Source organism: Nerophis lumbriciformis, linkage group LG06, assembly GCF_033978685.3.
Source record: "Nerophis lumbriciformis linkage group LG06, RoL_Nlum_v2.1, whole genome shotgun sequence".
Classification (NCBI taxonomy): domain Eukaryota; kingdom Metazoa; phylum Chordata; class Actinopteri; order Syngnathiformes; family Syngnathidae; genus Nerophis; species Nerophis lumbriciformis.
The window spans coordinates 13,978,301-14,004,627 of record NC_084553.2 but is presented as its reverse complement, the minus strand read 5'-3'; the positions used below and the strand labels follow the sequence as shown (position 1 = coordinate 14,004,627).

The 26,327-nt window shown below is 43.0% G+C and overlaps 2 protein-coding genes across 2 annotated transcripts; both read right to left on the bottom strand.

The window, feature by feature from the left end:
- Positions 1-860: 860 nt before the first annotated feature.
- LOC133608287 (C-type isolectin Sp-CL4-like) lies at positions 861-5,695 on the bottom strand. Its single transcript, XM_061963490.2, has 6 exons — positions 5,461-5,695; positions 5,313-5,399; positions 5,108-5,238; positions 1,254-1,385; positions 1,073-1,184; positions 861-998 (listed from the first exon to the last, which is right to left on the bottom strand). Exons 2-6 carry the CDS (start codon positions 5,380-5,382, stop codon positions 931-933), a joined length of 513 nt encoding a protein of 170 aa, XP_061819474.2. The 5' UTR covers positions 5,383-5,399; positions 5,461-5,695; the 3' UTR covers positions 861-930.
- Positions 5,696-22,876: 17,181 nt separating this feature from the next.
- On the bottom strand, positions 22,877-24,019 carry LOC133608286 (C-type isolectin Sp-CL4-like). The gene is made up of 5 exons (XM_061963489.2): positions 23,879-24,019; positions 23,678-23,808; positions 23,471-23,602; positions 23,295-23,406; positions 22,877-23,004 (listed from the first exon to the last, which is right to left on the bottom strand). Exons 1-5 carry the CDS (start codon positions 23,943-23,945, stop codon positions 22,937-22,939), a joined length of 510 nt encoding a protein of 169 aa, XP_061819473.2. The 5' UTR covers positions 23,946-24,019; the 3' UTR covers positions 22,877-22,936.
- Positions 24,020-26,327: the final 2,308 nt, after the last annotated feature.

The window sequence follows — 26,327 nt, the reverse complement described above, 5'->3', positions numbered from 1 at the left end:
TTTGGGTCATGACCGAAAGGACAAGATCACGGGTACAAGCGGCCGAAATGAGTTTCCTCCGCCGGGTGGCGGGGCTCTCCCTTAGAGATAGGGTGAGAAGCTCTGTCATCCGGGGAGAGCTCAACGTAAACCCGTGCTCCTCCACATGGAGGCATCTGGTCAGGATGCCACCCGAACGCCTCCCTAGGAAGGGGTTTCGGGCTCGTCCGACCGGTAGGAGGCCACGGGGAAAGCCCAGGACACGTTGGGAAGACTATGTCTCCCAGCTGGCCTGGGAATGCCTCGGGATCCCCCGGGAGGAGCTGGACGAAGTGGCTGGGGAGAGGGAAGTCTGGGCTTCCCTGCTTAGGATAAGCGGAAGAAGATGGATGAATGGATGGATGAAATGATGATAACAACCAAACCTAACCCCCGCCCCTCCACACCCCGGATTGTAAACAATGTAAATAATTCAATGTGATTATCTTGTGTGATGACTGTATTATGATGATAGTATATATCTGTATCATTAATCAATTTAAGTGGACCCCGACTTAAACAAGTTGAAAACCTTATTCGGGTGTTACCATTTAGCGGTCAATTGTACGGAATATGTACTTCGCTGTGCAACCTACTAATAAAAGTCTCAATCAATCAATCAAAAGCACAGGGATCCTCCTACCAGGAGGATCGTCATACTCGTTCGAGTGACCGCCGATAAGATAATAAATGCTCATGGTCAATGACTAACAATACCCAACACCTCCATCCGATGGCAGCTCATGTGTCGCTAAGCTAGGGAAAAAGCGGTGCTTTTGATGCTGACGATCAGGAATCGCAAATGGATGCACGTTAAATGAAAGCAGAAGCAAAGACAAATTGTCTGAAGCTTGGAAGTTTATTGAAGTGAGTGAAATGCTGCTCATGTTAAACCCTTGGAGAAGCAAACCATCACTTTGGGATCTGACATGCCACGGAATTGAACACCGAGCACGACCCGTCGTTCCATGGACCCCAAGCTGGACAAAGACAGGAGACAACATTCAGTGTGATGCCGAGACAGACCTTAAGTGAGATGTTTAATCCAACTCACAGCCAGAGTTCATCCACACGCAGTTCTCTTTGTGGTGAAAGTTATCAGGCTGACCTTCACGCCACGGGGAAGACTCCAGTGGTCCGCTTCCATCGATCCAATGAAAACCACCCTGAAACAAAGACAAATATGCTAAACATCTCTTCATTCACTTGTCATCATCGGTGTGTTGGCTGCTTACTGGTCCTCTTTCGGCACCGATCCAGTAGTGGAGTCGCACCGGAAGTGCTTTGAACATCATACACAATAGCTTATGTAACTCCTCGCCATTTTTCACTGTGACCACATCACCGCCGATCATTTGACACCCTCTCTGATTGGTGGACAAAGAGAAAGATCAGAACCAGCATTGCAAAAACTGAAATCTAAGTAAGATGAAATATCTCAAATAAGGGTGATATTTATTTTCTGTCTGATAAGATCATTCTTTTCACTAAGCAGATTTTATGTTAGAGTGTTTTACTTGTTTTAAGTGTTTTGGTCCTAAATGATCTCAGTAAGATATTACAGCTTGTAGCTGAGATTTGATGACCTATATTGAGTAAAACATGCTTGAAACTAGAATATCAACTGTTGCAAAGCTGTGTCATCAACACTCACAAGTATAAAACTGCTTTTTTAAAGTAATCATTTCTTATTTCAAGCATGAAATAAAAAACCATTGTGTCTCATAATTAAAACAGATGACAGCCAAATGGACTTTGCTGTTTTATTTTCAATGAAACAATAGAAAATATGTACTCATATAGTAGTACAGTTGATACAGTACAGTAAACTGTTAATATTTAAACAATTTTGAACAGAAATAGTTCATGCACATTCAGATAAATTCTTCAAAATTACAATTAAAAAAAATTTGGCCGAGGGCCGGGCTGTATATATGCGCACTAATTGACTGAAAGAGCACGCACTTGGCGCGATAATGTCATGTTATCGATGGAAAAATGCATTTTTAGACAATATGATTTGCCTGAGCGGCTAGGAGACCCCGAGAGTAACAAGCGGTTGCCTTGTTGCCTTTCCATTAAGAACAATAAATTAGTTTTTAGTATAAGTTTGCTGGTTTTAAGAAATGTAATGCCGAGCGCATATCATTATGTCAAAAATAATGGCACTAGCATTTATTTCATTTAAGAATATTTTTCAACATATTGAGCAAAAAAGGTCTCAAATTAGTTTTTTCTACCAAGAAAAGTGCACTTGTTATTAGTGATTATTTTGAGGTATTTTTTGGGTTCATTGAGGTTAGCTAAGTTGACTTGTTTTGGAAAGTCTTGACAAGCCAAATGTTCTTGTTCTATTGGCAGATAATTTTGCTTAGTTCAAGTAAAATACCCCTCATTTTTGTCTTGTTTTTTTCTTGTTTTTGAACACTGACTTTTTGCAGTGAGGAAACCTTAAAGGGGAACATTATCACCAGATCTATGTAAGCGTCAATATATACCTTGATGTTGCAGAAAAAAGACCATATATTTTTTTAACCGATTTCCGAACTCTAAATGGGTGAATTTTGGCAAATTAAACGCCTTTCTAATATTCGCTATCGGAGCGATGACGTCACAACGTGGCGTCACATCGGGAAACAATCCGCCATTTTCTCAAACACCGAGTCAAATCAGCTCTGTTTTCCGTACCTTGGAGACATCATGCCTCGTCGGCGTGTTGTCGGAGGGTGTAACAACACGAACAGGGACGGATTCAAGTTGCACCAGTGGCCCAAAGATGTGAAAGTGGCAATAAATTGGACGTTTGTTCCGCACACTTTACCGACGAAAGCTATGCTACGACAGAGATGGCAAGAATGTGTGGATATCCTGCGACACTCAAAGCAGATGCATTTCCAACTGGACTGGACAGATCAGCTTTCAGGAAAAGAGAGCGGATGAGGGTATGTCTACAGAATATATTAATTGATGAAAACTGGGCTGTCTGCACTCTCAAAGTGCATGTTGTTGCCAAATGTATTTCATATGCTGTAAACCTAGTTCAGGGGTCGGCAACCCGCGGCTCTAGAGCCCCATGCGGCTCTTTAGCGCCGCCCTAGTGGCTCTCTGGAGCTTTTTCAAAAATGTATGAAAAATGGAAAAAGTTGAGGGGGAAATTTTTTTTTGTTTTGTTTTAATATGGTTTCTGTAGGAGGACAAACATGACACAAACTTCCCTAATTGTTATAAAGCACACTGTTTATATTAAACATGCTTCACTGATTCGAGTATTTGGCGAGCGCCGTTTTGTCCTACTAATTTTGGCAGTCCTTGAACTCACCTTAGTTTGTTTACATGTATAACTTTCTGCGATTTTCTAGGACGTGTTTTATGCCACTTCTTTTTCTGTCTCATGTTGTCCACCAAACTTTTAACGTTGTGCATGTATCCACAAAGGTGAGTTTTGTTGATGTTATTGACTTGTGTGGAGTGCTAATCAGACATATTTGGTCAATGCATGACTGCGAGCTAATCGATGCTAACATGCTATTTAGGCTAGCTATATGTACAGATTGCATAATTATGCCTCATTTGTAGTTATATATGAGCTCATTTAGTTTCCTTTAAGTCATATTAATTCAATGTATTACTCATGACACACTATCTATATGTAATATGGCTTTTAATTTTTTTGCGGCTCCAGACAGATTTGTTTTTGTATTTTTGGTCCAATAAGGCTCTTTCAACATTTTGGGTTGCCAACCCCTGACCTAGTTCATAGTTGTTAGTTTCCTTTAATGCCAAACAAACACATACCAATCGTTGGTTAGAAGGCGATCGCCGAATTCGTCCTCGCTTTCTCCCGTGTCGCTGGCTGTCGTGTCGTTTTCGTCGTTTTTGCTTGCATACGGTTCAAACCGATATGGCTCAATAGCTTCAGTTTCTTCTTCAATTTCGTTTTCGCTACCTGCCTCCACACTACAACCATCCGTTTCAATACATTCGTAATCTGTTGAATCGCTTAAGCCGCTGAAATCCGAGTTTGAATCCGAGCTAATGTCGCTATACCTTGCTGTTCTTTCCGCCATGTTTGTTTGTGTTGGCTTCACTATGTGACGTCACAGGAAAATGGACGGGTGTATATAACGATGGTTAAAATCAGGCACTTTGAAGCTTTTTTTAGGGATATTGCGTGATGGGTAAACATTTTTTAATAACTTCGAAAAATAAAATAAGCCACTGGGAACTGATTTTTAATGGTTTTAACCCTTCTGAAATTGTGATAATGTTCCTCTTTAACAGTTAATTTGACTAATTTTCATTAATTACTAGTTTCTATGTAACTGTTTTTATATTGTTTTACTTTCTTTTTTTATTCAAATTTTTTTTTTTTATTTATCTTGTTTTATTTTATTAATTTTTTTTAAAAGTACCTTATCTTCACCATACCTGGTTGTCCAAATTAGGCATAATAATGTGTTAATTCCACGACTGTATATATCGGTTGATATCGGTATCGGTAATTAAAGAGTTGGACAATATCGGAATATCGGATATCAGCAAAAAGCCATTATCGGACATCCCTACCAGAGATTCAAGAAATACACGGCGTACTTACCCGTGTAAAACATTATCCAAGGAGGGTTACCTTAAACGATGGTTAAGTGTGGCTGAAACGGGGCTTAGGCTAAATAATTTTTCGTTTAAGGGGTTATCCGGCTTAGTGTAGACATAGCCTTAGATGTAACATTGAAATTTAGAGTTAAAGGGGAACATTATCACCAGACCTATGAAAGCGTCAATATATACCTTGATGTTGCAGAAAAAAGACCATATATTTTTTTAACCGATTTCCGAACTCTAAATGGGTGAATTTTGGCGAATTAAACGCCTTTCTATTATTCGCTCTCGGAGTGTATATAACGATGGTTAAAATCAGGCACTTTGAAGCTTTTTTTAGGGATATTGCGTGATGGGTAACATTTTGAAAAAAACTTCGAAAAATAAAATAAGCCACTGGGAACTGATTTTTAATGGTTTTAACCCTTCTGAAATTGTGATAATGTTCCCCTTTAACAGTCTCAGCTGCTTTTGTTTGCTAATGTCTTACCCGTGCGTCTGTGAAAATCAATTGCCTGGGTAACATTTTGACACAGCTGTCATCGTTCAGGCGGTACTCCCCGCCATCACACGGCTGCAGCTGGATGTTGTGACAGAGAGCAGTCATGTCTTCGCGATTCACTGTGACACAAAACACTTGTCAGCTTTTGACCGCTGCTTGTCACATTCCTTATTGCTCATGCTTTGCTTATTACAAGATTGAGCGGAGGCTGACGCGACCATCAGCGCCAACATCAGAAGGACAGTTGTCACAGCAGAAGGCATGGTTTAGGATGATTGACCTGTAAACGGAACAATGTTATTTTCCTGCATCAACCACAGCCATCTTTCTCTTCTACTCACCAGCAATGTCTCGTGTTCAATCTCGCTCCACCGTCTTCAGCCTCACCTCAAGTTATAGCTCTTAAATACTCACCATTACGCCTGTAGCATGCCAATGTTACTTATGAAGATTGTCCATATTAACATAACGCCACCTGTTTATATTTTTCTTTGTCAAATTTGATCAAGCAAATACAGCCGACATATTTATTTTGGCAGGCATCCAATCATCGAAGCTTTGCCGCAAAAAAGCCACATTGTCTGTTGCTTGCGGCGCGCAGAAGAGCCTGGACATTTGCTTCATGATAGGCTCTTGTCTCCACCTTCCGTAGAGCAGCGACAACTTGAATCAAGACACCCAAAAAGTCAGTGTTCAAAAGCAAGAAAAAAATACAAAAATGAGGGGTATTTTACTTGAACTAAGCAACATTATCTGCCAATAGAACAAGAACATTTGGCTTGTCAATACTTTCCAAAACAAGTAAAATTAGCAACCCTCAATGAACCCAAAAATACCTTAAAATAAGTATATTCTCACTAATAACAAGTGCACTTTTCTTGATAGAAAAAACTTATATGAGACCTTTTTGCTCAATATGTTGAAAAATATTCTTCAATTAAGTAAATGCTAGTGCCATTATATTGACATAATGATATGCAATAGGCATTACATTTCTTGAAACCAGCAAACTTATCCTAAAAACTAATTTATTTTTCTTAATGGAAAGGCAACAAGGCAACCGCTTGTTACTCTCGGGATCTCCTAGCCGCTCAGGCAAATCATATTGTCTAAAAATGCATTTTTCCATCGATAACATGACATCATCGCGCCAAGTGCGTGCTCTTTCAGTCAATTAGTGCGCGAGGAATATATATATGTATATTTGTATATATGTATATTTATTTATATATTTATATATATATATATAGATTTTTTTTTATTTTTTTCCCCCCAACTTTTTTTATTGCCATTTTCAAATAGACAGAAAAAAGTGCAAGTCGAAACAGTACAATTTTAAAGTCAGTAAATGATTCACACCCTTTCCCTTAAAACCCAAACCACCCACCCACCCTCCCACCTCACTCAGGTCCCACTAATGAGGGACAAATGGCACAATTATATAACAAGTAAGACGACAAAGACAGACACATTCTCACACACACACACACACACACATACGAGGCCAGAGACAGACAGATATATATAAAAAATATATTATAATAATAATAAATAAAAATACAAATAATAATAATAATAATAATATATAATAAAATAAAAATAGAATAAAATAATACTAATAAATAAAAGGGAGATTATTCCTCATCTGCATCTGGGCATAGGTCAAGAGAGTTGACATACAGCAAAAAAGGACTCCATGAGCTTTCAAATGCTTGAACCGAGCCCTTTAGCGAAAACCTAAGTGTTTCTAGTTTTAGATTGTAGAGAACCTCTCTAATCCAACGGCCGTGTGATGGGGGGCGAGCCAGCTTCCAATTAAACAAGATCAATCGCCTGGCCAGCAAGGTTATAGATTTTTTTTTATTGTAATTTTAAATAATTTACCTGTATGTGCATGAACTATTTCTGTTCCAAATAGTTAGAAATGTCACATGTTACATGTTTAAATATTAACTGTCCGTTTACTGTACTGTGCCGACTGTACTACTTTATGAGTACGTATGTTCTATTGTTTCATTGAAAATAAAACGGCAAAGTCCATTTGGCTGTCATCTGTTTTAATTATGAGACACATTTGTGTCAAAGTCATGATTTTTTTTATTTCATGCTTGAAATAAGAAATTATTACTTTAAAAAAGTAGTTTTATACTTGTGAGTGTTGATGACACAGCTTTGCAACAGTTGATATTCTAGTTTCAAGCATGTTTTAATCAATATAGGTCATCAAATCTCAGCAACAAGCTATAATATCTTAGTGAGATCATTTAGGACCAAAACACTTAAAACAAGTAAAACACTCTAACATAAAATCTGCTTAGTGAGAAGAATGATCTTATCAGACAGAAAATAAGTAAATATCACCCTTATTTAGGGATGATGTCCGAAACTGGTTCTCCCGGTTGTTCGTTAAGAAAAGAACCGTTCGATAAAAAAAGAACCGATTCCATGGACTCGAATCCCTTTTTGAGAACCGGTTCCCGTTATCGAGGCCACTATAGTAAAGAAAAAGAGTTGGTTCTTTATTCGAATGCCTGGGAACGAATCCCGTCCCACAAGAAATGCCCTGTGGGACATCACAGGAAATGACGTAGCTCTGTCATTAGACTGAGCTACGTCATTTCCTGTGATGTCACACAAGCAGCAAAAATAATGGACCGGAAAAAAACACCTCAAGGCATGGCTATTCACCGATAGTGATCACAGAGACAGGTTGTTTTTGTGTTACTGTATATATTTGTTTTTCAGAAAAATCCCACTTAATATACTTCGGGTAACAACAGTCAATATTTATTTATTTAATTTTTTTAGGCGGGTAACAGTCAATATCAGGGATGTCCGATAATGGCTTTTTGCCGATATTCCGATATTGTCCAACTCTCTAATTACCGATACCGATATCAACCGATATATACAGTCGTGGAATTAACACATTGTTATGCCTAATTTGGACAACCAGGTATGGTGAAGATAAGGTACTTTAAAAAAAATTAATAAAATAAGATAAATAAATTAATAAAATTTTCTTGAATAAAAAAGAAAGTAAAACAATATAAAAACAGTTACATAGAAACTAGTAATTAATGAAAATGAGTAAAATTAACTGTTAAAGGTTAGTACTATTAGTGGACCAGCAGCACGCACAATCATGTGTGCTTACGGACTGTATCCCTTGCAGACTGTATTGATATATATTGATATATAATGTCGGAACCAGAATATTAATAACAGAAAGAAACAACCCTTTCGTGTGAATGAGTGTGAATGGGGGAGGGAGATTTTTGGGTTGGTGCACTAATTGTAAGTTTATCTTGTGTTTTTTATGTTGATTTAATAAACAAAAACAAAAAACAATTAAAAAAACGATTCCGATAATAAAAAAAAACGATATCGTTAATTTCCGATATTACATTTTAACGCATTTATCGGCCGACATTATCGGACATCTTTAGTCAATATTTATCTATTTATTTTATTATTATTTTTTCTTATAAAATAAAAGTGAGCTTTTGTTAAACCAAATATTGTGTTTTTTTTTCCATATACAACAACCTATCTGGATTCGATAAGAGAGTCGACAAGGAATGGGTTCAATAAGAGGATTCGATAATGGGCTCGAACTCGATAATTTCTTATCAAACATCATCCCTACCCTTATTTGAGATATTCAATCTTACTCAGATTTCAGTTTTTGCACTGCATTCGTACCTTTCGCACTGGAACCTCTGAATGACTTTGCAGAGTCCAGCCCTCGTACAGCATGCTGGGCAGATTGCAAATGGAACATGGAATGGAAGAAGAGCACATGCAGACTATTTGTTTATTCCAGACACCAGTCCTTCACCGTCAGGAATGTCTCTCCCCAGAACTGCCTCGGTCAGGATAAACCGCCTTTGAACTGCCGTTGGACTATTCTACTCAACAATGCAGAAATGGGGTAGGGTTCCTACAGCGGTCTGGGAATGTGGCGCAGAGGAATACAAAATTGATCATATCTTGCCCCCTTTACTGTCTTCCAAAAGGGCCACATGGTCTGGAAGCAGTCGATGACAATACTGTGGCCTGGCTGTTGAACATATGCCCAAACATCTAAAGGACTTTTACTGGGGCCATCACTTACTATACGAAAAAGATGAGCTTCAGTCGTTCAACAGTCCGGGGTCTCTGCTGTCGTATTTTACGCTTCATAATGCGCCACACATTTTCGATGGGGGACAGGTTTGGACTGCAGGCGGAGCAGGAAAGTATCAGCACTCTTTTTTTACGAAGCCACGCTATTGTAACACGTGCTGAATGTGGCTTGGCATTGTCTTGCTGAAAAAGACGGCGCTTAAATGGCAGCATATGTTGTTCCAAAACCTGTATGTACCTTTCAGCATTAATGGTGCCTTCACAGATGTGTAAGTTACCCATGCCTTGGGCACTAATGCACCCCCATACCATCACAGATGCTGGCTTTTCAACTTTGCGTCGATAACAGTCTGGATGGTCCACTTCCCCTTTGGTCCGGATGACACGATGTCGAATATTTCCAAAAACAATTTGAAATGTGGACTCGTCAGACCACAGAACACTTTTCCACTTTGCATGAGTCCATCTTAGATGATCTCGGGCCCAGAGAAGACGGCGGCGTTTCTGGATGTTGTTGATAAATGGCTTTCGCTTTGCATAGTAGAGCTTTAACTTGCACTTACAGATGTAGCGACCAACTGTATTTAGTGACAGTGGTTTTCTGAAGTGTTCCTGAGCCCATGTGGTGATATCCTTTAGAGATTGATGTCGGTTTTTGATACAGTGCCGTCTGAGGGATCAAAGGTCACGGCCATTCAATGTTGGTTTCCGGCCATGCCGCTTACGTGGAGTGATTTCTCCAGATTCTCTGAACCTTTTGATGATATTATGGACCGTAGATGTTGAAATCCCTAAATTTCTTGCAATTGCACTTTGAGAAACGTTGTTCTTAAACTGTTTGACTATTTGCTCACGCAGTTGTGGACAAAGGGGTGTACCTCGCCCCATCCTTTCTTGTGAAAGACTGAGCATTTTTTGGGAAGCTGTTTTTATACCCAATCATGGCACCCACCTGTTCCCAATTAGCCTGCACACCTGTGGGATGTTCCAAATAAATGTTTGATGAGCATTCCTCAACTTTATCAGTATTTATTGCCACCTTTCCCAACTTCTTTGTCACGTGTTGCTGGCATCAAATTCTAAAGTTAATGATTATTTGCAAAAAAAATAAATGTTTATGAGTTTGAACATCAAATATGTTGTCTTTGTAGCATATTCAACTGAATATGGGTTGAAAATGATTTGCAAATCATTGTATTCCGTTTATATTTACATCTAACACAATTTCCCAACTCATATGGAAACGGGGTTTGTAAGTATACCCTTTCAAGTGTAATAAACTTGTATTTCTCATATATATGACACCATTGTAATTGAAATATTCCCTATGAAATACCAAGATAAAACAAATAATACAAATAAAATATACTTTGTTTGCACTTATAATAATAAAAATCACAACCAAAATCAATAAAATAGGTTCTGTCTTGTCTAAGGAGAGGGTGGGGGGCTCTCAAATATACACCACCAAAACAATAAATAAATGGCTAAATTAGGTAATTGTGACCAAAATTATCACAGTTATCATTATTATTGTGGTATTGTTTAATGTGTTCCAAAAGTAATTATACACACTGCAAAAACTGACATCTAAGTAAGATTGAATATCTCAAATAAGGGTGATATTTGCTTATTTTCTGTCTGATAAGATAATTCTTCTCACTAAGTAGATTTTATGTTAGAGTGTTTTACTTGTTTTAAGTGTTTTGGTCCTTAATGATCTCAGTAAGATATTACAGCTTGTTGCTGAGATTTGATGACCTATATTGATTAAAACATGCTTGAAACTAGAATATCAACTGTTGCAAATCTGTGTCATCAACACTCACAAGTACAAAACTACTTTTTCAAATTAATAATTTCTTATTTCAAGCATGAAATAAAAAATCATTGTGTCTCATAATTAAAACAGATGACAGCCAAATGGACTTTGCTGTTTTATTTTCAATGAAACAATAGAAAATACGTACTCATATAGTAGTACAGTTGGCACAGTACAGTAAATTGACAGTTAATATTTAAAAATTTGACATTCCAAACAATATTTGAACAGAAATACTTCATGTACATTCAGATAAATTCTTCAAAATTGCAATTAAAAAAAAAAAATTGGCCGGGGGCCGGGCTGTATGTATATATATATATATATATATATATATATATATATATATATATATATATATATATATATATATATATATATATATATATATATATATATATATACAAACCCCGTTTCCATATGAGTTGGGAAATTGTGTTAGATGTAAATATAAACGGAATACAATGATTTGCGAATCCTTTTCAACCCATATTCAATTGAATATGCTACAAAGACAACATATTTGATGTTCAAACTGATAAACTTTTTGCAAATAATCATTAACTTTAGAATTTGATGCCAGCAACACGTGACAAAGAAGTTGGGAAAGGTGGCAATAAATACTGATAAAGTTGAGGAATGCTCATCAAACACTTATTTGGAACATCCCACAGGTGAACAGGCAAATTGGGAACAGGTGGGTGCCATGATTGGGTATAAAAGTAGTTTCCATAAAATGCTCAGTCATTCACAAACACTCCTCTCTGAGCTGCCACCTTAACGTGGTAGAGGAGTTTGCGTGTCCCAATGATCCTAGGAGCTATGTTGTCCGGGGGCTTCTATGCCCCCTGGTAGGGTCTCCCAAGGCAAACTGGTCCTAGGTGAGGGATCAGACAAAGAGCAGCTCGAAGACCTCTATGAAGAACACGAACAAGGAACCCAGATTTCCCTCGCCCGGACGCGGGTCACCGGGGCCCTCCTCTGGAGCCAGGCCCGGAGGTGTGGCACGATGGCGAGCGCCTGGTGGCCGGGCCTGTCCCCATGGGGCCCGGCCGGGCACAGCCCGAAGAGGCAACGTGGGTCCCCCCTCCAATGGGCTCACCACCCATAGCAGGGGTCATAGAGGTCGGGTGCGATGTGAGCTGGGCGGAAGCCGAAGGCAGGGCACTTGGCGGTCCGATCCTCGGCTACAGAAGCTAGCTCTTGGGACGTGGAACGTCACCTCGCTGGGGGGGAAGGAGCCTGAGCTAGTGCGTGAGGTGGAGAAGTTCCGGCTAGATATAGTCGGACTCACTTCGACGCACAGCAAGGGCTCTGGAACCAGTTCTCTTGACAGGGGCTGGACTCTCTTCCACTCTGGCGTTGCCAGCAATGAGAGGCGACGGGCTGGGGTGGCAATTCTTGTTTCCCCTCGGCTCAAAGCCTGCACGTTGGAGTTCAACCCGGTGGACGAGAGGGTAGCCTCCCTCCGCCTTCGGGTGGGGGGACGGGTCCTGACTGTTGTTTGCGCTTACGCGCCCAACGGCAGTTCAGATTACCCACCCTTTTTGGATTCACTCGAGGGAGTACTGGAGAGTGCTCCCCCGGGTGATTCCCTCGTTCTACTGGGGGACTTCAACGCTCATGTTGGCAACGACAGTGAAACCTGGAGAGGCGTGATTGGGAAGAATGGCCGCCCGGATCTGAACCCGAGTGGTGTTTTGTTATTGGACTTTTGTGCTCGTCACGGATTGTCAATAACAAACACCAGGTTCAAACATAAGGGTGTCCATATGTGCACTTGGCACCAGGACACCCTAGGCCGCAGTTCCATGATCGACTTTGTAGTTGTGTCATCGGATTTGCGGCCTCATGTTTTGGACACTCGGGTGAAGAGAGGGGCGGAGCTTTCTACCGATCACCACCTGGTGGTGAGTTGGCTGCGATGGTGGGGGAGGATGCCGGACAGACCTGGCAGGCCCAAACGCATTGTGAGGGTTTGCTGGGAACGTCTAGCAGAGTCTCCTGTCAGAGAGAGTTTCAATTCCCACCTCCGGAAGAACTTTGAACATGTCACGAGGGAGGCGCTGGACATTGAGTCCGAGTGGACGATGTTCCGTACCTCTGTTGTCGGGGCGGCCGATTGGAGCTGTGGCCGCAGGGTAGTTGGTGCCTGTCGTGGCGGTAATCCTAGAACCCGTTGGTGGACACCGGCGGTGAGGGATGCCGTCAAGCTGAAGAAGGAGTCCTATCGGGTTCTTTTGGCTCATGGGACTCCTGACGCAGCAGACAGGTACCGACAGGCCAAGCGGTGTGCGGCTTCAGCGGTCGCGGAGGCAAAAACTCGGACATGGGAGGAGTTCGGTGAGGCCATGGAAAAAGACTTCCGGACGGCTTCGAAGCAATTCTGGACCACCATCCGCCGCCTCAGGAAGGGGAAGCAGTGCAGTGTCAACACCGTGTATGGTGGGGATGGTGCTCTGTTGACCTCGACTGCGGATGTTGTGGATCGGTGGAGAGAATACTTCGAAGACCTCCTCAATCCTACCAGCACGTCTTCCTATGAGGAAGCAGGGCCTGGGGAATCTGTGGTGGGCTCTCCTATTTCTGGGGCTGAGGTTGCCGAGGTAGTTAAAAAGTTCCTCGGTGGCAAGGCCCCGGGGGTGGATGAGATCCGCCCGGAGTTCCTTAAGGCTCTGGATGTTGTGGGGCTGTCTTGGTTGACAAGACTCTGCAACATCGCGTGGACATCGGGGGCGGTACCTCTGGATTGGCAGACCGGGGTGGTGGTTCCTCTCTTTAAGAAGGGGAACCGGAGGGTGTGTTCCAACTATCGTGGGATCACACTCCTCAGCCTTCCCGGTAAGGTCTATTCAGGTGTACTGGAGAGGAGGCTACGCCGGATAGTCGAACCTCGGATTCAGGAGGAACAGTGTGGTTTTCGTCCTGGTCGTGGAACTGTGGACCAGCTCTATACTCTCGGCAGGGTCCTTGAGGGTGCATGGGAGTTTGCCCAACCAGTCTACATGTGCTTTGTGGACTTGGAGAAGGCATTCGACCGTGTACCCCGGGAAGTCCTGTGGGGAGTGCTCAGAGAGTATGGGGTAACGGACTGTCTTATTGTGGCGGTTCGCTCCCTGTATAATCGGTGTCAGAGCTTGGTCCGCATTGCCGGCAGTAAGTCGGACACGTTTCCAGTGAGGGTTGGACTCCGCCAGGGCTGCCCTTTGTCACCGATTCTGTTCATAACCTTTATGGACAGAATTTCTAGGCGCAGTCAGGGCGTTGAGGGTATCTGGTTTGGTGGCTGCAGGATTAGGTCTCTGCTTTTTGCAGATGATGTGGTCCTGATGGCTTCATCTGGCCAAGATCTTCAGCTCTCACTGGATCGGTTCGCAGCCGAGTGTGAAGCGACTGGGATGAGAATCAGCACCTCCAAATCCGAGTCCATGGTTCTCGCCCGGAAAAGGGTGGAGTGCCATCTCCGGGTTGGGGAGGAGATCTTGCCCCAAGTGGAGGAGTTCAAGTACCTCGGAGTCTTGTTCACGAGTGAGGGAAGAGTGGATCGTGAGATCGACAGGCGGATCGGTGCGGCATCTTCAGTAATGCGGACGCTGTATCGATCCGTTGTGGTGAAGAAGGAGCTGAGCCAGAAGGCAAAGCTCTCGATTTACCGGTCGATCTACGTTCCCATCCTCACCTATGGTCATGAGCTTTGGGTCATGACCGAAAGGACAAGATCACGGGTACAAGCGGCCGAAATGAGTTTCCTCCGCCGGGTGGCGGGGCTCTCCCTTAGAGATAGGGTGAGAAGCTCTGCCATCCGGGGGGAGCTCAAAGTAAAGCCGCTGCTCCTCCATATCGAGAGGAGCCAGATGAGGTGGTTCGGGCATCTGGTCAGGATGCCACCCGAACGCCTCCCTCGGGAGGTGTTTCGGGCACGTCCGACCGGTAGGAGGCCACGGGGAAGACCCAGGACACGTTGGGAAGACTATGTCTCCCGGCTGGCCTGGGAACGCCTCGGGATCCACCGGGAGGAGCTGGACGAAGTGGCTGGGGAGAGGGAAGTCTGGGCTTCCCTGCTTAGGCTGCTGCCCCCGCGACCCGACCTCGGATAAGCGGAAGAAGATGGATGGATGGATGGATGGATGGATGGCATTCACAAACAAGGATGGGGCGAGGGTCACCACTTTGTCAACAAATGCGTGAGCAAATTGTTGAACAGTTTAAGAAAAACCTTTCTCAACCAGCTATTGCAAGGAATTTAGGGATTTCACCATCTACGGTCCGTAATATCATCAAAGGGTTGAGAGAATCTGGAGAAATCACTGCACGTAAGCAGCTAAGCCCGTGACCTTTGATCCCTCAGGCTGTACTGCATCAACAAGCGACATCAGTGTGTAAAGGATATCACCACATGGGCTCAGGAATACTTCAGAAACTCACTGCCAGTAACTACAGTTGGTCGCTACATCTGTAAGTGCAAGTTAAAACTCTCCTATGCAAGGCGAAAACCGTTTATCAACAACACCCAGAAACGTTGTCGGTTTCGCTGGGCCTGACCTCATCTAAGATGGACTGATACAAAGTGTTCTGTGGTCTGACGAGTCCACATTTCAAATTGTTTTTGGAAACTGTGGACGTCGTGTCCTCCGGACTAAAGAGGAAAAGAACCATCCGGATTGTTATAGGCGCAAAGTTGAAAAGCCAGCATCTGTGATGGTATGGGGGTGTATTAGTGCCCAAGACATGGGTAACTTACACATCTGTGAAGGCGCCATTACTGCTGAAAGGTACATACAGGTTTTGGAGCAACGTATGTTGCCATCCAAGCAACGTTACCATGGGCGCCCCTGCTTATTTCAGCAAGACAATGCCAAGCCACGTGTTACATCAACGTGGCTTCATCAAATCAAATCAAATCAACTTTATTTATAGAGCACATTTAAAATTTACCACAGGGGTAGCCAAAGTGCTGTACAATGAGCAGGTTAAAAGATAAAACGAGTACCGAGCAAACACAACACAACACAAACAGAACACGATAAAAAATAAATAATTAAAATAGAATTAATAAAAACATAAAAACATAAAAACAGGATCACAGCAGGTGTATTATGGGGCGCCATTGCAGGATGGATATCACTCAGTGTTAAAAGCCATGGAATAAAAGTATGTTTTTAAGAGAGATTTAAAAACAGGAAGAGAGGAGGCTTGTCTAACACTCAGGGGTAGGTCGTTCCAGAGCTTGGGAGCAGCAACGGCGAAAGCTCTGTCACCTCTAAGCTTCAGCCTTGTGTCAGGGACCGTCAACAGCAGCTGATCGGCTGATCTTAAGGATCGGGTGGGGCAGTAAGGCTGAAGGAGGTCGGAGAGATAGGTTGGCGCGAGGTTGTGTAGACATTTAAAAACAAATAAAAGGAGTTTAAAATGTATTCGGTAACGCACAGGGAGCCAGTGAAGGGACGCTAAAATAGGGGTGATGTGCTCACGTCTGCGGGTCTGTGTTAGCAGACGAGCAGCAGAGTTCTGCACGAGCTGCAGGCGGGCGAGGGAGGCCTGGCTAATGCCAACATACAGGGCATTACAATAATCAAGACGAGTCGAGATAAAAGCGTGGATTAATTTCTCAAGATCATGTCTTGATAGAAGCGGTTTCACTTTCGCTATTTGGCGTAATTGATAAAAGCTTTTTTGAACGACGCTGCTGATTTGTTTTTCGAATTTAAAATCTGAGTCAAACTTTACCCCCAGGTTTGTGACAGAGTCGCTGAGATACGGGGTCAGAGTGCCGAGGTCAACGTTGGGGGAGGGAGAGCGACTTGGACCGAACAACATAACTTCTGTTTTGTCTTCATTTAGGCCCAGGAAGTTAGCTGAAAGCCAGACTTTGATGTCGTGCAGGCAGTCAATAAGACGTTGAACCGTGTTATTTTGTGCCATGGGAAAATAAATCTGGCAATCATCGGCATAAAAATGAAATGCAATACTGTACTTCCTAAAAATAGAACCAAGGGGGAGAAGGTAAAGCGCAAATAAAATTGGGGCAAGGATTGAGCCCTGGGGGACCCCATGTGGTAAAGGAGCTGTGGATGACATAAAACTGTCTACTTTTACACAAAAACTCCTGTCGGTTAGGTACGACCGGAACCAGTTGAGGGCGGCGCCCTTAATGCCCACACAGTTCTCAAGACGAGTGATTAAGGTGGCGTGGTCGACGGTGTCGAACGCAGCAGACAGATCTAAAAGCACCAGGACAACATATTTACCAGAATCAGTGGACAGGAGGATATCGTTAAAAACTTTTAGAAGCGCTGACTCTGTGCTGTGGAGGGCTTTAAAACCGGACTGGAACAGCTCAGTGATACCATTATCCTCTAAGAAGGGCAACAACTGACTGTAGACAACCTTCTCTAATATTTTGGAAATGTATGGAAGATTAGAGATATGTCTGAAGTTAGAGAGGAGAGAGGGGTCGAGGCTGGGTTTTTTAAGTAGAGGTCGTACCACTGCATGTTTAAACTCTACTGGAACTATTCCAGAAGAGAGGCTACTATTGATAATGTTAAGGACACTTGATCCAATAGTAGCAAGTACCTCCTTAAACAGGCGAGGTGGGAGGGCATCTGCAGGAGAACCAGAGGGCTTCATATGACTAACTGTGTCACTTAAAAAAGAAAAGGACACCGGCTCAAACTGATGGAAAACAGAAGAGAAATGCAGGGGAACAGAAGGGTCATATGAAGGCTGAGATAGACTGGCTCTAGTTGACACAATTTTGTCAGTGAAAAAATGGAGACAATTTTCACAGAATTCAAAAGAAGCATCAAAACCAGCAGATTTGGGAGCATCAATGACAGTGTTAATAGTTTTAAACAGAACTCTGGGGTTGTTACAGTTAGAAGATATAATCTGAGATCGATATATATTCATTTCTGCTTTTACAGTCATCTGAAAGGAAAACAGGCTTTCTTTAAAAATGGCAAAGGACACATGCAGCCTGTCTTTTTTCCATTTTCTCTCTGCTCTTCTACATACGCGCCTGGCAGCCCGAGTGACGTCATTCAACCAGGGCTGAGGCGTAGCTTTAGCGCGGCGGCATTTGAAAGGCGCGATCGTGTCCAGTGTTTGTAAACAGATAGAGTTGAACCCAGAAACCAACTCTTCAGTATTCAGACACACAGATGCTGCAGAATTATCATCACAAAGAGTCGAAAAAATAGAGGAGAACCGAGCAGGAGACAAAGAATTAAACATGCGAGAGCGTTGGGGCGGTGCGCACAATTTAACTGGACACTGCGTGGCAATATCAAACAGGATCGGCATGTGATCAGAGAACACAGCGTCGCAAATGTCCAAATTAAAAACACACAAACCATACGAGAGCACTAAATCGAGTGTATGCCCGCGTTCATGTGTAGAACCACACACAGACTGTACAAAGTTAAATGAGTCGATTATATTCAGGAAGCTCCTGGAAAGCGGCTCGTCTGGACAGCAGGTGTGAATATTAAAATCACCCACAATAAGGACACGATCATATTTGGGCAGGATTTCAGCCAGAAATTCAGAAAAGTCAGTTATAAAGTCTTTGTGGTACTTGGGTGGTCGATAGATGACGGCACACAGGACGACATCGGAAAGACCCAGTTCAAACATGCACAGTTCGAAGCTTGAAAAGGAGGATTGTAGGCGGATCTGACGGCATTTAAAGTCATTTTTAAAAACGACTGCTAATCCTCCTCCTTTTCGACCGGACGGCCGTGGGGAATTAAAGTAGGAACACTCCGGAGGCAGAAGTTCATTAAGAGGGGCGGACTCACCGGCTCTCAGCCATGTCTCCGTCACACAGAGGAAGTCCAGTCCGCGGGAAGTGAAGAAATCCTTCAGGATAAAAGTTTTGTTTGTCAAAGATCTTGCGTTCACAAGACCGAACCTGGCGGGGGCCAGCACGTCCAAGGCCGCAATTAATCCGGGTGGGGCCCGACACACAGCCCGCAGGTGGCGGTGATCCACCCCGCGCCTCCGGGGGCGGGGACAGCAGGAGCGACGACGGCAAGCTTCTTCCTCCAAACCAACGATAGGAACCAGCCAGGAGCCGATAGGATCGAGCGAGCATGGGTGCAGGAGGAGACCGGATACCGCACCATTCCTCCTTCGGGGAGCCACGGGAAGCCGGGCCAGGAGTGCCCTAACTTTCACCAGCTGGCCGCCACGTTTACCGCGGCGCCGGAGACGCTTCCGCCGGGGGAGAGGAGCCAGGGGGCGGGAAAGGAAGGCAGGAATCCGGCCAGGTGAAAAAGCTGACTGGGACGTCGAAAAACCAACGTCGAAGTTGATCATATCAGTGGGAGAGGGGCAAAGATCCAACAGTGTTTGGCGGTCATACACAAGCAGTGAGCTGACAGAGATGAAAATAGACGCAAAAAACACAAAAACGAACAGAGCTGACAGCGAGAGACGGCAGGCCAAAGCACATACTGGCGCCATCTTGCATCGGGGCAATGCCAAGCCACCTATTCATAGTAAAAGAGTGCGGGTACTAGACTGGCCTGCCTGTAGTCCAGACCAGTCTCCCATTGCAAATGTGTGGCGCAATATGAAGCCTAAAATACCACAACGGTGACCTTGGACTGTTGAACAACTTAAGCTGTACATCAAGCAAGAATGGGAAAGAATTCCACCTGAGAAGCTTAAAAAATGTGTCTCCTCAGTTCCCAAACGTTTACTGAGTGTTGTTAAAAGGAAAGGCCATGTAACACAGTGGTGAACATGCCCTTTCCCAACTACTTTGGCACGTGTTGCAGCCATGAAATTCTAAGTTAATTATTATTTGCAAAAAAAAAATAAAGTTAATGAGTTTGAACATCAAATATCTTGTCTTTGTAGTGCATTCAACTGAATATGGGTTGAAAAGGATTTGCAAATCATTGTATTCCGTTTATATTTACATCTAACACAATTTCCCAACTCATATGGAAACGGGGTTTGTAGATAGATACATAGATAGCCAGAGATAGATATAGAGAAGACAGACATACAGCAAAATGAGCAATATGTAGACATTTCAAAATACTGTGTGCACGCACGCACACACACACACGCACACACACACACACACTCACACACACACACACTCTTGCTGCTACTGCAAGATGCCGCACATCGTGCTCATATTTCACCACCACGTAGACCTATTTACCCGAAGTGACGAATATTTTTTTGAACGCTTTAGGCTACCGAGAGCAGTCCCACCTTTCTTAAACTTACCTTTTGACATTATGTATTTCCCCCGTGGGATAATATGAATTTCTCTTCTCTAATCTGTTTCTGTTTGCGTTTTTCTCCGTGTGTTTGCGGGGGTTGTGTCCTTACATGGGGAATTAAGGGTGTTTACATATGCGTATTGGGGAAATAAGGGCGTGTTTATATGCAAATTATGATAGACACGCAGGCCCTAACCGTTTAGCATTCAGCAACTTAAGAACAGCAGGTGGGAACAATTTGGACGTTTAAGAACAGGTCATGAATTTGAATGGACTCCTCTTAGGAAATCACTTAGGAAGATTGAATATCTCAAATAAGGGTGATATTTGCTTATTTTCTGTCTGATAAGATAATTCTTCTCACAAAGCAGATTTTATGTTTGAGTGTTTTACTTGTTTTAAGGGTTTTGGTCCTAAATGATCTCAGTAAGATATTGCAGCTTGTTGCTGAGATTTTATGACCTATATTGAGTAAAACATGCTTGAAACTAGAATATCAACTGAGTATAAAGTATAAGTATAAAACTACTTTTTTAAAGTAATAATTTCTTACTTCAAGCATGAAAAAAAAAAAAGAATGATGCCGAGCGCATGTCATTATGTCAAGATAATGGCACCAGCATTTACTTAATTTAAGAATATTTTCAACATATTGAGCAAAAAGGTCTCTTTTTTTTCGACAAAGAAAAGTGCACTTGTTATTAGTGAGAATATACTTATTTGAAGGTATTTTTGGGTTCATTGAGGTTAACCAATTTTACTTTAGCTGAATTTTCTTATTCTATTGGCAGATAATTTTGCTTAGTTCAAATAAAATACCCCTCATTTTTGTATTTTTTTTTTCTTCTTGTTTTTGAACACTGACTTTTTGCAGTGTAGACTTAGCGGGGCATTTAAATTTAACATTCGAATTAAGATTTAGATTTATAATTTAGATTTAATATTTATGTTTAACATTTAGATTTCACATTTATATCCTTCATTTAATTTACTCCTTAAATGTAGAAAAAATTGTTAAATATGAGAAACATGAGCTAAATATCGTATTTTCTGGACCATAAGGCGCACCGAATTACAAGGTGCACTGCCGATGAGCGGGTCGAGTCAGGTCTTTTTTCCATACAAAAGGCGCACCGGATTATAAGGCATACTTGCCAACCTTCAGACCTCCGATTTCGGCAGGGGGGGGTGGGGGTGGGGGGGGGTCGTGGTTGGGGGCGTGGTTGGAGGAGTATATTTACAGCTAGAATTCACAAAGTCAAGTATTTCATATATATATATATACATATATATATATATATATATATATATATATATATATATATATATATATATATATATATATATATATACATATACATATATATATATATATATATATATATATATATATATATATATATATATATATATATATATATATATATATATATATATATAAATAAGAGAAATACTTGAATTTCAGTGTTCATTTATTTACACATATACATACACATAACACTCATCTACTCATTGTTGAGTTAAGAGTTGAATTGTCCATCCTTGTTCTATTCTCTGTCACTATTTTTCTAACCATGCTGTACACCCACTCTGATGATGCATTGATGTGTGGCACGCACAAAAGTGCTTTCATCAAATGCATTAGAGTCTGGAATCTTCCATCTCTCCCTAGCATGGCCCAAAACCGGTCAATCTTTGCTTCCTGAGGAAGATCTTCAGTGCCAAGCACTTGGTAGTCCACTACTTCTTCCCGGAGGCTATCCAGGTCCAATCGCAGCTGCGGCTTGGAACTTACAAGCTGTTATGAGAGTAGCGTATGTGTGTGTGTGGCCCTTTAATAGGTGAGCATGTGAGGTGAGTGACGTCAGTGAGTGTGTGGGCGAGAGAAGAGAGGGAGCGGTAGCGTGAGTGCGGGCGGGGACTAGTTTGTTTTGTGTTGGATTGACTGTGTGCAAGCAATCAATAAAGCAAGATTGGCAACTAATCGCCGGACTCAGGCAGGAAAGGTGCAACAAAGCGTATTTCTTCGCCTTACTCGTCGTCGGCGTCGCCATGGCTGTTTCTTCCTCGTTCTTCTGCTTCGTCTCCTTGTTGTGTGCGCAGTTGTGCACTGCACTCTCTAAAAGCCGTATATGTTATTGATGTTATAGATGGCAGTATTGTCCTGTTTAAGAGTGTCACAACATTGCTGTTTACAGCAGACAAACTGCTTTACGGTAGACAAAAAACGTGACTGCTGCTGTTGTGTGTTGTTACCTCGCTGGGAGGACGTTAATGAAACTGCCTAACAAAAAACCCACATAAGAAATCAAGAACTCGCCCTCGATCATTCTACAGTTATAATGTGATTGGGCAGGCACGCTGTTTATATCGTGGGAAAGCGGACTCAGGTCCGCATGGAGCCTGAGGGGGCGTGGCCTCCAGCTCCGCCTGAATTTCGGGAGATTTTCGGGAGAAAATTTGTCCCGGGAGGTTTTCGGGAGAGGCGCTGAATTTCGGGAGTCTCCCGGAAAATCCGTGAGGGTTGGCAAGTATGAATGAAAGCAGAACCAGAAACAAATTGTCTGATGCGTGAAGTTTATTGAAATGAAAGGGAAAACGTGTTTATGCTCTCAAGTACGATCACTTTGGGATCTGACACGGCACAGAGCTCAACTCCGAGCACGGCATGTCGTTCCATGGACCCCAACCTGGACAAAGACAGGAGACAACATTCAGTGTGATGCTGAGACAGACGTCAGACGACAGCGGTAGCGCGGTTGGTAGAGCGGCCGTGCCAGCAACTACAGGGTTGCAGGTTCGATCCCCGTTTCCGCCATCCTCGTCACTGCCGTTGTGTCCTTTACCATGAATTGATTAACGTTGATTGATAACCGACTTAAACAAGTTGAAAAACTTATTCGGGAATTGTATGGAATATGTACTGTACTGTGCAATCTACTGATAAAGGTTCAAAAGCGAGATGTTTAGTTCAACTTACAGCGAGCGTTCGTCCACACACAGTCCTCGTTGTCGTTGAAGTTATCGGGCTGACCTTCACGCCACGGAGCAAATTCCAGTGGTTCACCTCCACGGACCCAATTAAAACCATCCTGAAGCGAAGACAAACGTGCTAAACATCTCTTCATCGTAATCATCAATGTGTAGGCTGCTTACTGGTCCTCTTTTGGCACCGATCCAGTAGTGAAGTTGCACCGGAACCGTATCAAACATCATACACAGCAGCCTTTTGTGCTCTTCCTCATTTTGCACTTTGACCACAGCACCGCCGACTAATTGACACCCTTCCTGATAGATGGACAAAGGAGAAGATCAGGACCAGAAGATGTTTACTGTGGCTGCTTTTGTTGACTAATTTCTCACCTGTGCCTCCTGGAAATTCATTCGGGTAGGTAAAATTGTGATGCAGCTGTCATCGTTCAGGCGGTACTCCCCAGCATCACATGGCTGCAGATCGATGTCGGCACAAAGGGCAGATACCTCTTTAAAAGTCCCTGTGACGCAAATATACTGTCAGTTTTGACTACCGCTCATCAGAGTAAATACTGCCAAGGCTTTGCTTACAACAAGATTGACCCGAGGTGACCGTCAGCGCCCCCATCAGGAGGAAAGTTGTCACAGCAGAAGGCATGGCTGAGGATGACTGACCTGTGCCTTCTTTCTCTTCTACTCACCAGAGGTGTGGCGTCTTCAATCTCGTTCCACCGTCCTCAGCCTCACCTCAGGTTCTCAGCTCTTAAATACTCACCACGACGTCTGAAGTCATGCCAATGTTACATATGAAGATTCTTCACGTTTTCATGGCCCCACCTTTTCAACGCTTCCTCAAATTTGATCAGGCTAATAATTTTTCACTGCCAATTTGTATACTTCATACAAACAAGGAACACGTGGATTCAGTTCTCTGTTTAAAGCCGGGTCTCTGAGATCATTTACTCAACGACTGACTTCACTGGTCATCAAGATTGGTGAGACTTGGACAAAATCAAAAATCTTACGGTACAAATACAGCACAAAGTGTTAATATTCCTCCACTTCTTCTTTTTCTCTCCGTTTTAATCATGGATTGCAACGCTTGAGTTAGTCCAGTGGTTCTTAACCTGGGTTCGATCGAACCCTAAGGGTTCGGTGAGTCGGCCTCAGAGGTCAAGACACACCCGACTCATTGTGTAAATAAAAACTTCTCCCTATCGACGTATTATGGATACCCCCAAACAATGTTCCCTCTAATTTTCCATATGCGTGAGCAAACGTAAAAACTCCTTGAGCATTCAGTGGAGCACATGTGAGCGACGTCAGACGTGCACATGCAGTGTGGCCACACCTGCAGCACACCTGTCCCAAACCTGACTAAATACCAAGTTAAAGGCCTACTGAAACCCACTACTACCGACCACGCAGTCTGATAGTTTATATATCAATGATGAAATCTTAACATTGCAACACATGCCAATACGGTCAGGTTAGTTTACTAAAGTGCAATTTTAAATTTTGCGCGAAATATCCTGCTGACAAAGTCTCGGTATGATGACGTCAGCGCGTGACGTCACGGATTGTGGAGGACATTTTGGGACAGCATGGTGGCCAGCTATTAAGTAGTCTGTTTTCATCGCAAAATTCCACAGTATTCTGGACATCTGTGTTGGTGAATCTTTTGCAATTTGTTCAATGAACAATGGAGACAGCAAAGAAGAAAGCTGTAGGTGGGAAGCGGTGTATTGCGGCCGACTGCAGCAACAACACAAACACAGCCGATGTTTCATTGTTTACATTCCCGAAAGATGACAGTCAAGCTTTACCATTGGCCTGTGGAGAACTGGGACAACAGAGACTCTTACCAGGAGGACTTTGAGTTGGATACGCAGACATGGTACAGTGAGTACGCATGCAGCTGCGGCTTCCAAACATTTGATCGCTTGCCCGTACGTGCGTGCCGCTATGTGCATGTCATGTACGTAACTTTGGGGACTTTGGGGAAATGTATGTGCTGTATGAACTTTGGGGAGGTGAACGGTACTTTGGGCTGTGGGATTGAGTGTGTTGTGCAGGTGTTTGAGTTGTATTGGCGGGTTATATGGACGGGAGGGGGGAGGTGTTTGTTATGCGGGATTAATTTGTGGCATATTAAATATAAGCCTGGTTGTGTTGTGGCTAATCTTGTGTTTATTTACTGTTTTAGTCATTCCCAGCTGAATATCAGGTCCCACCCGCCTCTCACAGCATCTTCCCTATCTGAATCGCTCCCACTGCCCTCTAGTCCTTCACTCTCACTTTCCTCATCCACAAATCTTTCATCCTCGCTCAAATTAATGGGGAAATCGTCGCTTTCTCGGTCCGAATCGCTCTCGCTGCTGGTGGCCATGATTGTAAACAATGTGCAGATGTGAGGAGCTGTCACGACTTGATCTTGGGAGTTTGCTTTTCCAGGATGCAACGGAAAGTTGGCACGGGCGAGACGGGAATGGAGGTACATGATTTATTTATATTTATCAAAAAAAAGGAATAAATGAAAGCGCGCACAGTGGCGGAGAATAAACTATGAAAAAACAAAAGGACTATAAACATGGAACCAAAACTTACTGTGACAAGGGACATGAAGCAGGATCATAGAGGAATGGACAGAGCATAAATGTGGTGTGAGGTCGTCAGGCTGAACAACAGAAAATGAATTAACTTAAATACTATGGACATGATTAGTGAAAACAGGTGCGTGACTCAAGACGTGAAACAGGTGCGTGACGTGACAGGTGAAAACTAATGGTTGCTATGGTGACCAGACAAGGGAGTGAAAAGACAGAAACTAAACAAAACATGACTTAAAACAAAACATGATAATACAGACATGACAGAGCCCCTCCCTTAAGGACAGATACCAGATGTCCAAGAAAAAACTGAACAAAAGTCATGGGAGGGCGGGAGGGGGACATGGCGGTGGGTCGCCAGCCCAAGTGGCCCCGAATCCACCGAGGCAAAGTCAAGTGGCGGCGGCGAGTGGAACGCCGCTGCAGCAGGC